At 44.5% G+C, this 15,687-nt stretch overlaps 1 protein-coding gene across 1 annotated transcript in view; it reads left to right on the top strand.

The window, feature by feature from the left end:
* CCNY (cyclin Y) overlaps positions 1–15,687 on the top strand; it is a 121,348-nt gene that overhangs the window by 73,031 nt on the left and 32,630 nt on the right. Inside the window, exons 2-3 of the mRNA XM_075271626.1 lie at positions 5,071–5,145; positions 6,423–6,457. Coding sequence (XP_075127727.1) covers positions 5,071–5,145; positions 6,423–6,457 — 110 coding nt within the window. The remainder of the gene's footprint in view (positions 1–5,070; positions 5,146–6,422; positions 6,458–15,687) is intronic.

Genomic DNA, 15,687 nt, shown 5'->3' with positions numbered 1-15,687 from the left:
TGGTACCAGTGTTTGCTATGTTTGACCTTTCTGATCAATTTTCATTGTTATTTTTTGGGGAAAGTAATCTTGCCCCTGGACCCCCTGGATGCTGTGATTGCTATTGATTACGACATCTAGGGGGTTAATCCGCCATGTAAGGAAGTTTTGTAGCAATGAGTGCTATCTATATGATCAGCACAACGCAATATTACAGTGGAGAGCGGGAAGGCGTTAAATGGGGACTCTTTAAAGGGAATGTGTCACGAGCAAGTGACCTATTTTTTATTCAAACCAAGTTTTTATGTGAAACCTATTTTTAAGATTTTTTTTTTTTATTCTATGGCAATATCTATATTTTGAAAAAATTTTTAATGAAAATTCTGAAATTTTCACTTTGGCCGTTAAGCCTAATCTTTGAGTGACACTTGACAACTTTATATGGGGTCTCCACTGACCTATCATTACATCCAACACTGGCAATAGATGAAGTCACAGTTTATCTACTTACACTCCCTGCACAGAGCAACCCTGTGTTTGGGTTTCCACCAAGCGGAGCCCCCGAACGGAAACCTAATCCGCTTAAAAAAGCGCTAAACTTGCGGTTAACAGTTAATAGGGTGGACCCCATTATAGACTATAATGGGGTCCACCGGGTTTCCGTCCAAAAAAGGCAAAAAATGCGGAGAGAAAAGCGCTGCTTGCATCCTTAGCAAGACAAACCTAGTCTAATACGTCCCAATACCGCCTCTCCCTAATAACACACAGTCCCCTAACTGGCTTGTATTCCCTTTTAAGACTGTGTGACAACCATGCTTCCTCACATGCCTGCATCTGCATAAAAAAACATGTCGTCATCAGTGAAAGTGACTCGATTTAGGATTCATCATACGGTCTCGTATAGTAATTTCATCTGCAGTCTTCTTCTCCAGTAATGGCGGTAGTTAATGTATTTGCTATTTTTTGGCTCTGTGTCTTTTGTTTTTCTGAAGCCGTTGAGTGGTTATTGTTTTTACTGTTTTTTTCTCCTTGTATCTTTTAGCCGGCTGCATAATTATCTTGCACAAATGAATGTGTTTATCAGCACTTTAGAGTCTTGGCATAAAAATAGACCAGAAGGAGATTGAAATTGGGCAGCGAAAAGATATGAAGGAGATGTATGGTTGGACTTTGATACAATGTTGTTGTTGGCTTAGAGGGGATATCTAGTTAGGACTATTTTTTTTTTTTTCTTCCCATATGACATACAGGACCCCCACTCCTCCATGTGGTGGCCACTGACACCTTCCCTGAACCATGACCTCCCATCTGAATGGAATGGTGGTCAAGCACATGGACCGCTCCCTTCATTGATCTCTATGGGACTGCTGAATCTGAGTAAAGTGCTTGGCTATTTCCATCAGTTCCATAATGTTGAATGGAGTGGCAGCACCCATGTTCAGTCTACACCTCATTCAATTAGGGTGACATGGACCCCCAGTGCTCATGTACTTTTGGGTTCTTAGCAGTGGGTATTGTTGTATTCACCTTCAGTGAAGCCACAGGCTAATAACACAGAAGAAATTTTTTTTTGTATTGTTACTGAGATCCAGTGAGTCAGATAAGACCTCTGCTTCCTATACAGAAAACCAGATTTTCTGATTAAAAAATTAAGAAAACATCTCAAGGTCTCCATTTTGCAGTGACTCAATATTTGGCTGGAATGTTGAGAATTATTGGGATTTATTGCTTTGCTGAGATTCTTATCTCTCATTGTGCCGGAATATTTTTGCAGCGATGTCATTGGTAATTGACCGGCCTGTTTTAGGTTGATTAAAGAGAGATTTCCCTCCCTTTGGTAGGAGAGGAAACAGGTAGTGAATGTTTATTCGGCAGGAATGGCATGGCTGTGGGAGTCATTGGACCCTGTGAGAAAATTGAGTTAACTGGATTACATAGCTTGTATGTTCCTCTTGTGTAACCCGAGATTGGAGGAAACTTAGTCAAATGGAAGGAGACATATCCCTTATAAGGTGTCCTTCCTAATGCAGACTTCATTGATATTTACTTTTTGCAGCTGTTGGGTATGTCTAAAGAGTACCTGAGTGTTCATGGAAAGTTGAAATATGTGCAGGGCAGTCTGTTCTGTGACTGTATAAGCCTTCATACTTGGGCACATTCTGTAAAGCGGCTGCTGTCTTGTGAATAATATCCCACCCTGTAATAATAATCACCCAAGCAACCAGAAATAAAGTGCAAAACTTTTCTTACATTGTATGCTGTATGATTTGCAGAATCTTTAGTCCTTTGCACAGAGCAGCAGTTTGCTGATGTGTGTGTGTGTGTGTGTGTGTGTGTGTGTGTGTATATAGGCCGTGAGAAGAATCAACCAGCATAGATTTCCCTCCAGAGACATAGCGTGTGCCTTGTCATATATGAGGCGCAACCTCCACTGGTTGACTCCATAGCTCTGATTTTAAAGGGGTTGTCCCGTCACAAGGATCCTATCTATAATGCTTGATAATGTGAATGTAAGACTTTTCCTAAATACACTGCTTCAGCAAAACTGCTTTGTTTGTCCACTATATCACTTTATTCATTTTTTTGTGGCCACAGCCCTGACCTAGCTGCTCCTGAGTCAAGTGATGTATCTGCTGCTCTCAGGGGGAGGGAGGAGGGGCTAAGTGCACGGGAGCGAGCCTGGTGGGAGGGGGGGTAGTTTACCCTTTGGGGGAAGGGGCCGCCAATACAGGGTTAGACACCAGCACAAGTGAAGTCAGCAACATCTCTATGCTTCTGCCCTGCATGAAGCCAGCAGCGGCAGAAGCGATGCTGCTATTCCGGGGCGGGGGGCGGAGGAGCGGAATAACAGCATCGCTTCTGCCGCTGCTGACTTCATGCAGGGCAGGCACATAGCGATGTTGCTGGCTTCACCTGTGCCGGCGTCTAACACTCCCCAGCATCCGCTGTAATAGAGAGGCAGATGCCGGGCACAGGGTTAGACGCCGGCACAGGTGAAGCCAGCAACATCACTATGCTTCTGCCCTGCATGAAGCCAGCAGCAGCAGAAGCGATGCTGTTATTCCGCTCCGGGGTCACATATGCAAAGCCAAGGGGCGAGATGCCGCCGGCACTGCGTGCACGCTCATACACCAGTCTAGCCTTCACAATGCGAATACAGACCTGACACCCTGTTGGGTCTGTATTCGCATTGTGAAGGCTAGACTTGTCTATGAGGGCGCACGCAGGGCCGGCGGCATCTCGCCGCTTGGCTTTGCATATGTAACCCCGCCCACCAATGACGAGACAAAGCCGGAAGACAGAAGAATTCACAGAAACGAAGACGGGTGAGTATGCGACGTGGGACAACCCCTTTAAGTTGAGTGTGCAAGTGTTTTCAGCGATCAAGAGGAATGGCTGTTAGCTAATTGCTACCTATTCAAGCTGTATGCCCATCTTAAGGATGCATTCATATACAGATGGGCAGAATGCATCAAAACTGCATTGGGAAAAAATGCATGCAGGATTTTTGGTTTAGTTTCTTAATTTCACTGATGAAACACATTGTGGGGAATCGCTCAGGTAGATGCTTGGTAGCAGTGCAGGAAACAAGGGACACAGAGACTGGGTTGCACACAAGTTCAGCGTTTATTTTCACTTGTAGTGCATAAACTGTCTTTGCAAAGGCATAAGCAAACAAAACAAAAGCCTTCTCGGCTGAGAACTAACTATAACAAAAACTGTTCCCTGACTATACAGGAGCCTGGCTGCCAGACTCTTGCTCTGTTAACAACCACGGGTGGCACAGTACCTGGTTTGAAGGTTCCGTTCACAAAGATAAGCTCTGTCACTATCATAGCCTACAACTAAGAAAGATTGTCTTTCGAAACGCGTCAGCCAGGAGCATTTCTGTATCCTTATGGGAATTATTACCATCTTTGTTTAACCATCCTGATGTTTTTAAGAATATCCAATAAATACGTTTTTTAGGATAACGGATCCTTTTGCTGCACTTCGCTCTTCATTCCTTTTATCTTAAAGAGTACCTGAGTTTTCCTCAAATGTTGAAATATCTGCAGGCTCTTGCTGGGCAAGTCAGAATACGACTAATATTTCATCAACAATAACACAAACAGATACTCCTTAGTAGATACAAGTACATAGTATACTAACCTTATATTGTAGATGCTGCAGAATGCTCCCAGTGCCCACATTACACAGGCAGGTAAAGAGAAGTGCAGACCTATAGAGGCTGCGAGGAGAACCAGCCCCTCTTCATTCTATTCACTGTAAAGAGAGGACAGGCCCTGCTTTTCCACTCGATGTAAACTCAACTTGATGTTGAAGTTACTAAATGCAGAACTTCCCTAGTAACAGGGAGTGAACAGCTAGAAGAAACACCTAGTGGCATCAACTTATAGAGAAGTTTTGAGGCAGAAAAAAACAACCTTTTTAAATAAAGTGCATTACATTTAGGTCCAAAATCACCTGCTCTACTAAATGAGACAAAGTTGTGTGAAAAGTTAGTGACCATTTAAGAAAAGTTATCAGTATCCTGATCCTGGCAAACCCCTTTTAGAGGTGGAATCTCCTAGGCTGTTATTGATCCAGTGCCAGGAGTGGATCCAGTTGGGAGGGATAGCATGCACCAAAAGTGTATGTGTGAGTTAAGTCTAAAACCCACATACATCAAGGTCTCCTCTGTTTGCAGTAGGACACCATGTGCTCCTATAACATGTGAGCACTTTTACTTTCACTTAATAGTTTAGTGTGAACTGGTTGTCTATTTGGCATTCACTTTACCAAGTTCAGTTGAAAATTTCTTTTGTTCTGGAAATAAAATGAAAATCACTTTGAGACAGATCATTTTCTTTTGTAAACCGCATCTGGGGTGCGATTTCTTCATCTCCCAGCGCATCTTTTCCACATGTTCACTTCATAAATTGCATTTATTATGCAGAAGCGATTTCTTATAGTGTATGAATTGCTTTTGTCTGTGTATGGCAAATTGTTTGCTCTTCTGCAAATTGCTTGTCTGCTAGGATAAACAATGTTTACATCGCTGGGCTGGATCTGCCACGAGCATATAATAACGGAATATTTCTCTTCTAGATATGAACATGGAATTTAACCCCTCGGATCATCCACGGGCAAGCACAATATTCCTCAGCAAATCCCAAACAGATGGTATGTAGCTTTACTTTGTTTTCCGTGGCTTGAATAGCGTTAAGGGGGTCCTGCATGTTTAGTACAAGATGCCCCATAAGCAGAAGTTGGAATGAGGACTCCATCTTGAATCATACAGAGAAGGACTGACTCGCTTAGCTCAGCGATCCCAACCATAATGCCATATTCCCGTAATATTTTCTAGTTTTCCAGGTTGAATTAATTTTCAAGCCTAAGAATAATAATAATCGGAGACTTGGCTCATCTGCTGATCAGCTGTTTAAAGGGGCTACAGAGTGCAGGTGATCGCTGCAGCCTCTTCATTCATTGCACTATGCTATATACCTGTGATTATAAGGATAAGCCTGTTTCGTCATGTATTTGCCTTTTTACCATGGATTAAATCTTTACAATAGATGTCTATGGAAAGGTGAAGGGGCGGAAGAGGTGAGCTCTTCAAAGCAGAGAGATATCTGCACTACAGAGACACCATTTTCTTTTACAACATAGCTAGATTATCATGAATTACTCTCGTGACAGAAATGACTCATTTAATGTTGTAGACTGCCTCATATCTGTCTCTCTTTTTCTTCTCTTCCTCCTCTTTCTATAGACTTCATTGTAAACTCTCCTGCTTGTTTACCAAGTATGGACCAAAATCTCTCAGATAAGAAATAAAGACAATAGTAAGACAGGTGCACTTTTCTTTAGTTTGTTCCCTTAAACTACACTATAGATTCCTTACATTTTAAGCAGTGATATTTTTTTTTTTTTTTTTTTTGGGGGGGGGGGGCTGATCTGTTTGTATTTTTACTTGTATGTGGCAGAAGACTGGGCAAATCAAAATCGCAAATAATTGTGCTTTTTACCTCTTATGATGTATGGCAATTATTTAGGCCATGCCTCTTTTATAGTATGAGTATGTGTTGGGCAACCTTTGTGAGATTCATCTTGCAACGTTCACCTGGCGGTTTTGTTCAGACGAAACATCGCCGAAGTGGAACTGCAATGCAGACCCCAGAGTATAATGATCGAAAGCCATGGGGAGATGATCAAACCTAAAAAAACAGTGGTACTCACCTCTCCTGGGCTCCGGTACAACTCCCTGCTGTCTTCGTGTAGTTTGACTGATATAATAACTGCAGTTCAGATTCAGGCATGAAAATCACGTCGATTATCCTGTTTGATGTTCGTTTTTGGTTATTTTTCGATATATTGCCCAGCACTAGTGTGACACACATATTATACGATACAGCTCACTGGTACTTTAGGTAATTTTCCTATTTTTGTCTTGACAGTGAGAGAAAAGCGGAAGAGCCTTTACATAAACCACGTAAGTAAATCAAAAAGTAAAGAATTCACAGTGTTCGCACAAGTCATTTATGGATTGGATAAAAGTTTGTGTATTTAGTGTTGTGACTTTTTAAAGGGATTCTACCATTAAAAAACTATTTTTTCTAGGTAACATGACGGAATAGCCTTTAAAAAGGCTATTCTTTTCCTACTTTTGGAAGTGCTCTCCGCTGTGCCGTTCGTTCGAAATACCGGTTTGTACCAGTATGCTAATTAGTTCTCTCGCAGCAATGGGGGCGTCCCCATTGCTACTTGAAAACCGACTGCAGCGCCGCCTCTATGTTCTTCTGTATCCTCCCCTTCCTTCTTCATCTTGATGTCGGAAGCCTGCGCAGTTCGCTCTGTTCGGTGAACTTTGCCGAACGTACTGCGCATGCCCGCAGCCATAGTGCCAACACCGCAATTTCGCGCATGCGCAGTACATTCCTCAAAGTCTTCGCCGAACAGAGCGTACTGCACAGGCGGAGAGCACTTCCAAAGGTAGGAGACGAATAGCCTTTCTAAAGGCTATTCCGACGTGTTACCTAGAAAAAATAGTTTTTTAATGGTAGAATCCCTTTAAGCCCCTCATTTGCCCTGCTAGTTTCATATCAGGTGACATTTTTTCTGGTAGCTGTTCCTTAGGCAGCTCGGATGTAGGGAATGTTTCACATCCAGAAATTTGTTGTGGATTTGGGGGTGGATTTCGAACCAAATCTGTGGCTGATTCCACCAAGATTATGCGATCGCAACAGGATGCTGAAAAAATAACCGGGTAGCCTGCTGGGAGAAAACTGCTGGAAGAATTCCTCTTCATTTTCTGCCATGTCAACTTATCTTTAAAGGGGTATTCCCATGTCCCTTGCTCACCAGTCTTCACTGCTGCAAAGACTTCTTTCTTCCTGGTTTTCGACGTCAAGTGGTGGGTGGGGTTTCATATGCAAAGCCATACTGTCTGACTACCTCCAGATTAGCTCCGCCCCAAATTAATGTGTAGCTCCGCCCACCACATAGCGTGATCCTATGGGACGACTGAAGGGCCTGTGATGTCATCAAAGGTCCTATAACACTTGGATTTAGCTTGTTCTATATAGAGTTGGCTAAATCCTAGTGGGCTAAGGGACCAGGTCCTTTAGCCCACTAGGATTTAGACAGTTTTATATAAGAAAGCAGCACTCCTTTCCTCCTCCTTTATCTGAGAGCAGGAAGCTAGGTCACATGTGTGGTGCAGACACAGGAACAGCTACAGTCACAGGCTCGCTCCCGTACACTTAGCCCCTCCTCCCTTCCCTCTGAGATCAGGGAGCTACATCACTTGACATTTGAGCAGATAATCCCAAGGGCCATAGAAACGCAGTGTCAACAATGAAGTGAATAAGTTAAGATAGTGGACAATCAAAACAGTTTTGCTGAAGCAATGTATTTAGAAAAAGTCTTAAATCCACATTAACAAGCAGTATAGATAGGATCCTTATTATGGGACAACCCCTTTAAAAACCTGAAACCTAGAAGTGTATCTCTTCTCTCTATCTTATAAAAATGAATTCTTGTCTGTCTGTCTGTTCTCTAATGCGAACCAAACAACTGGACCGATCTTCACCAAATTTGGTACAGAGATATTTCAGATATCCGGGAAGGTTTAAGACGAGACTCCAACTCGCTCAGACGTACCGTTGCTGAGATACAGCATTCCAAACACAGTGCCCTCCCCCTTAGCCAATACAAACCTGCAAGACTTTCACTCATATTCCAACTGCAATACACATGGTCACTCCACATGCACAATACAACACTGATATCCAAACTGAGATACACGCATCAGAGGATTAGATACACAGATCAGCACACACTATCACACGCCAGAGGATTAGATACACACGTCTGCACACTGTCCCACAAACCAGGGGATTAAATACGCACTTCTGTACACAATTCCACACACTGAAGAATTTGATACGTGCATCTGCACACGGTTCCACATGCCGAAGGATTAGATACAGGCGTCTACACACAGTTCCACACTCCAGAGGATTAGATACGCGCGTCTGCACACATTTGTACACGCCATAGGATTAGATACACGCGTCTGCACAGAGTACCACATGCCGTAGGATTAGATACACACGTCTACACATAGTTCCACACTCCAGAGGATTAGATATGCGCATCTGCACACAGTTGTACACGCCATAGGATTAGATACACGTGTCTGCACACAGTACCACATGCAGTAAGATTAGATACACGCGTCTACACATAGTTCCACACGCCGAAGGATTAGATACGCGCCTCTTCACACAATACCACACAAGGGAGGATTAGATACGTGTGTGTGTGCACACAGTACCACACTTTGGAGGATTACATACATGCCTCTGCACACAGTACCACAAGCCAGAGAATTAGATACACGTCTCAGCACACAGTATCACACAGGGGAGAATTAGATACGCGCGTCTGCACACAGTACCACACGGGGGAGGATTAGATACGCGCGTCTACACACAGTACCACATGCCATAGGGTTAGATACACACATCTGCACACAGTACCACATGCCGGGGGATTGAATACGCGCGTCTACACACAGTTCCACACGCCTCTTCACACAATACCACATAGGGGAGGATTAGATACACGTGTCTTCACACAGTTGTACATGCCATAGGATTAGATACACGCGTCTGCACACAGTACCACATGCTGTAGGATTAGATACGCGCGTCTACACACAGTACCACATGCTGTAGGATTAGATACGCGCGTCTACACACAGTACCACTTGCCGTAGGATTAGATACGCGCATCTGCACACATTTGTACACGCCATAGGATTAGATATACACGTCTGCACAGAGTACCACATGCCGTAGGATTAGATACACGCATCTACACACAGTTCCACACTCCAGAGGATTAGATACGCGCGTCTGCACACAGTTGTACACGCCATAGGATTAGATACACGCGTCTGCACACAGTACCACATGCAGTAGGATTAGATACGTGTGTCTACACATAGTTCCACACGCCGAAGGATTAGATACGCGCCTCTTCACACAATACCACACAGGGGAGGATTAGATACGTCTGTGTGAACACAGTACCATACTTTGGAGGATTAGATGCATGCCTCTGCACACAGTACCACAAGCCAGAGAATTAGATACGCGTCTCAGCACACAGTATCACACGGGGGAGGATTAGATACGCGCGTCTACACACAGTACCACATGCCATAGGATTAGATACGCGCATCTGCACACAGTAACACATGCTGTAGGATTAGATACGCGCGTCTACACACAGTTCCACACACCTTAGGATTAGATACACGCCTCTTCACACAATACCACACAGGGGAGGATTAGATACACGCGTCTGCACACAGTACCACATGCTGTAGGATTAGATATGCACGTCTACACATAGTTCCACACGCCGAAGGATTAGATACGCGCCTCTTCACACAATAGCACACAAGGGAGGATTAGATACGTGTGTGTGCACACAGTACCACACTTTGGAGGATTAGATACATGCCTCTGCACACTGTACCACAAGCCAGAAAATTAGATACGCATTTCCGCACACAGTATCACACGGGGGAGGATTAGATACGCGCGTCTGCACACAGTACCACACGGGGGAGGATTAGATACGTGCGTCTACACACAGTACCACATGCCATAGGATTAGATACGCACGTCTGCACACAGTACCACAAGCCGGGGGATTGGATACGCGCGTCTACACACAGTTCCACACGCCATAGGATTAGATACGTGCCTCTTCACACAATACCACACAGGGGAGGATTAGATACACGTGTCTTCACACAGTTGTACACGCCATAGGATTAGATACACACGTCTGCACAGAGTACTACATGCCGTAGGATTAGATCACGCGTCTACATACAGTTCCACACTGCAGAGGATTAGATACGCGCGTCTGCACACAGTTGTACACGCCATAGGATTACATACACGCGTCTGCACACAGTTCCACACGCCGAAGGATTAGATCCGCGCCTCTTCACACAATACCACACAGGGGAGGATTAGATACATGTGTCTGAACACAGTACCACACTTTGGAGGATTTGATACATGCATCTGCACACAGTACCACATGCCAGATAATTAGATACGCGTCTCAGCACACAGTACCCCACGGGGGAGGATTAGATACGCGTATCTGCACACAGTACCTCACACCAGGGATTAGATACACCTGTCTGCACACAGTACCACACGCCAGAGGATTAGATACACGCGTCTGCACATAGTACCACATGCCTTAAGATTAGATATGCATGTCTGCACACAGTTTCATTTACCGGAGGATTAGATACGTGCCTCTTCACACAATGCCACACGGGGGAGGATTAGATACACACATCTGCACATAGTACCACACCAACAAGGATTAGATACTTGCGGCTAAACACTGTACTGCATGGGGAAGGATTAGATACAGCTTTACTCCAGGTATCCATAACAACTGATCACAGGTTTTTCACTGATATCCAAAATGAGATACACATAATCACATGATACTTATGGACATACACAGAAACCACATACAAAATACACCAGTGCAAAACTGGACAATTACATAACATGTAATATACCCGTGCGAAGCCGGGTCCTCCCTCTAGTATGCGTATAAAGATGCGCATATTTATGCGCACACATATATATGCGCCCTACCCTGTATATGCGCCCTACCCTGTATATGCGCCCTACCCTGTATATGCGCGCACATATTTATGCGCGCACATATTTATGCGCGCACATATTTATGCGCGCACATATTTATGCGCCCTACGCTGTATATGCGCGCACATATTTTTGCGCGCACATATTTATGCGCCCTACCCTGTATAGGCGCGCATATATTTATGCGCGCACATATTTATGCGCGAACATATTTATGCGCACTACCCTGTATATGCGCGCACATATTTATGCGCGCACATATTTATGCGCGCACATATTTATGCGCGCACATATTTATGCGCGCACATATATATGCGCCCTACCCTGAATATGTGCCCTACCCTGTATACGCGCACACATATTTATGCGTGCACATATATATGCGCCCTACCCTGTATGCGCGCACATTTATATTTATGCGCGCACATATATATGCGCCCTACCCTGTATATGCGCCCTACCCTGTACATGTGTGCACATATTTATGCGCGCACATATTTATGCGCACTACCCTGTATATGCGTGCACATATTTATGCGCACACATATTTATGCGCTTTACCCTGTATATGCGCGCACATATTTATGCGCGCACATATTTATGCGCCCACATATTTATGCGCCCACATATTTATGCGCCCACATATTTATGCGCGCACATATTTATGCGCGCACATATATATGCGCCCTACCCTGAATATGCGCCCTACCCTGAATACGCGCACACATGTTTATGCGCGCACATATATATATGCGCCCTAACCTGTACGCGCGCACATATATATTTATGCATGCACATATTTATGCATGCACATATTTATGCACCCTACCCTGTATATGCGCGCACACATTTATGCGCGCACATATTTATGTGCCCTACCCTGTATATGAGCGCACATATTTATGCGCCCTACCCTGTATATGCACGCACATAATTATGCGCGCACATATTTATGCGCCCTACCCTGTATATGCGCATGCATATTTATGCGCGCACATATTTATGCGCACTACCCTGTATATGCGCGCACATATTTATGCGCCTTACCCTGTATATGCGCGCACATATTTATGCGCGCACATATTTATGCGCTTTACCCTGTATATGTGCGTACATATTTATGTGCGTACATATTTATACGCGCACATATTTATGCGTACACATATTTATGCGCGCACATATATATGCGCCCTACCCTGAATATGTGCCCTACTCTGAATACGCGCACACATATTTATGCGCGCACATATTTATGCGCCCTAACCTGTATGCGCGCACATATTTATGCGCCCTACTCTGTATATGCGCGCACATATTTATGCGCGCACATATTTATGCGCACTACCCTGTATATGCGCGCACATATTTATGCGCGCACATATTTATGCGCTTTACCCTGTATATGCGCGTACATATTTATGCGCATACATATTTATGCGCGCACATATTTATGCGCACTACCCTGTATATGCACGCACATATTTATGCGCGCACATATTTATGCGTACTACCCTGTATATGCGCGCACATATTTATGCGCGCACATATATATGCGCCCTACCCTGAATATGCGCCCTACCCTGTATACGCGCACACATATTTATGCACGCACATATATATGCGCCCTACCCTGTATGCGCGCACATTTATATTTATGCGCGCACATATATATGCGCCCTACCCTGTATATGCGCCCTACCCTGTACATGTGTGCACATATTTATGCGCGCACATATTTATGCGCGCACATATTTATGCGCAGTACCCTGTATATGCGCGCACATATTTATGCTCCTTACCCTGTATATGCGCGCACATATTTATGCGCCTTACCCTGTATATGCGCGCACATATTTATGCGCTTTACCCTGTATATGTGCGCACATATTTATGCGCGCACATATTTATGCGCGCACATATTTATGCGCGCACATATATATGCGCGCACATATTTATGCGCGCACATATATATGCGCCCTACCCTGAATACGCGCACACATATTTATGCGCGCACATATATATATGCGCCCTAACCTGTACGCGCGCACATATATATTTATGCGTGCACATATTTATGCATGCACATATTTATGCGCCCTACCCTGTATATGCGCGCACATATTTATGTGCCCTACCCTGTATATGAGCGCACATATTTATGCGCGCACATATTTATGTGCCCTACCCTGTATATGCGCGCATATATTTATCCGCGCACATATTTATGCGCGCACATATATGCGCCCTACCCTGTATATGCGCGCACATATTTGTGCGCGCACATATTTATGCGCACTACCCTGTATATGCGCGCACATATTTATGCGCGCACATATTTATGCGCTTTACCCTGTATATGCGCGTACATATTTATGCGCGCACATATTTATGCGCACACATATTTATGCGCACTACCCTGTATATGCACGCACATATTTATGCGCGCACATATATATGCGCCCTACCCTGAATATGCGCCCTACCCTGTATACGCGCACACATATTTATGCGCGCACATATATATGCGCCCTACCCTGTATGCGCGCACATTTATATTTATGCGCGCACATATATATGCGCCCTACCCTGTATATGCGCGCACATATTTATGCGCCTTACCCTGTATATGCGCGCACATATTTATGCGCGCACATATATATGCGCCCTACCCTGTATGCGCGCACATTTATATTTATGCGCGCACATATTTATGCGCCCTACCCTGTATATGCGCGCACATATTTATGCGCGCACATATATATGCGCCCTACCCTGTATGCGCGCACATTTATATTTATGCGCGCACATATTTATGCGCACTACCCTGTATATGCGCGCACATATTTATGCGCCTTACCCTGTATATGCGCGCACATATTTATGCGCGCACATATTTATGCGCGCACATATATATGCGCCCTACCCTGAATATGCGCCCTACCCTGAATACGTGCACACATGTTTATGCGCGCACATATATATATGCGCCCTAACCTGTACGCGCGCACATATATATTTATGCGTGCACATATTTATGCATGCACATATTTATGCACCCTACCCTGTATATGCACGCACACATTTATGCGCGCACATATTTATGTGCCCTACCCTGTATATGAGCGCACATATTTATGCGCCCTACCCTGTATATGCGCGCACATAATTATGCGCGCACATATTTATGCGCCCTACCCTGTATATGCGCGTGCATATTTATGCGCGCACATATTTATGCGCACTACCCTGTATATGCGCGCACATATTTATGCGCCTTACCCTGTATATGCGCGCACATATTTATGCGCGCACATATTTATGCGTACACATATTTATGCGCGCACATATATATGCGCCCTACTCTGAATACGCACACACATATTTATGCGCGCACATATTTATGCGCCCTAACCTGTATGCACGCACATATATATTTATGCGGGCACATATTTATGCGCCCTACCCTGTATATGCGCGCACATATTTATGCGCCCTACTCTGTATATGCGCGCACATATTTATGCGCGCACATATTTATGCGCACTACCCTGTATATGCGCGCACATATTTATGCGCCCACATATTTATGCGCTTTACCCTGTATATGCGCGCACATATTTATGCGCGCACATATTTATGCGCGCATATATTTATGCGCACTACCCTGTATATGCACGCACATATTTATGCGCGCACATATTTATGCGTACTACCCTGTATATGCGCGCACATATTTATGTGCGCACATATATATGCGCCCTACCCTGAATATGCACCCTACCCTGTATACGCGCACACATATTTATGCGCGGACATATATATGCGCCCTACCCTGTATGCGCGCACATTTATATTTATGCGCGCACATATATATGCGCCCTACCCTGTATATGCGCCCTACCCTGTACATGTGTGCACATATTTATGCGCGCACATATTTATGCACACTACCCTGTATATGCGCGCACATATTTATGCGCCTTACCCTGTATATGCGCGCACATATTTATGCGCGCACATATTTATGCGCTTTACCCTGTATATGCGCGCACATATTTATGCGCGCACATATTTATGCGCGCACATATTTATGCGCGCACATATTTATGCGCGCACATATTTATGCGCGCACATATATATGCGCCCTACCCTGAATATGCGCCCTACCCTGAATACGCGCACACATATTTATGCGCGCACATATATATATGCGCCCTAACCTGTACGTGCGCACATATATATTTATGCGTGCGCATATTTATGCATGCACATATTTATGCGCTCTACCCTGTATATGCGCGCACATATTTATGCGCCCTACCCTGTATATGAGCGCACATATTTATGCGCGCACATATTTATGCGCCCTACCCTGTATATGCGCGCATATATTTATCCGCGCACATATTTATGCGCGCACATATATGCGCCCTACCCTGTATATGCGCGCACATATTTGTGCGCGCACATATTTATGCGCGCACATATTTATGCGCCCTACCCTGTA

This window comes from Leptodactylus fuscus, chromosome 4 (genome assembly GCF_031893055.1).
Source record: "Leptodactylus fuscus isolate aLepFus1 chromosome 4, aLepFus1.hap2, whole genome shotgun sequence".
In the NCBI taxonomy this organism is placed as follows: Eukaryota; Metazoa; Chordata; class Amphibia; order Anura; family Leptodactylidae; genus Leptodactylus; species Leptodactylus fuscus.
This window is presented reverse-complemented; position numbering and strand designations above follow the sequence as displayed.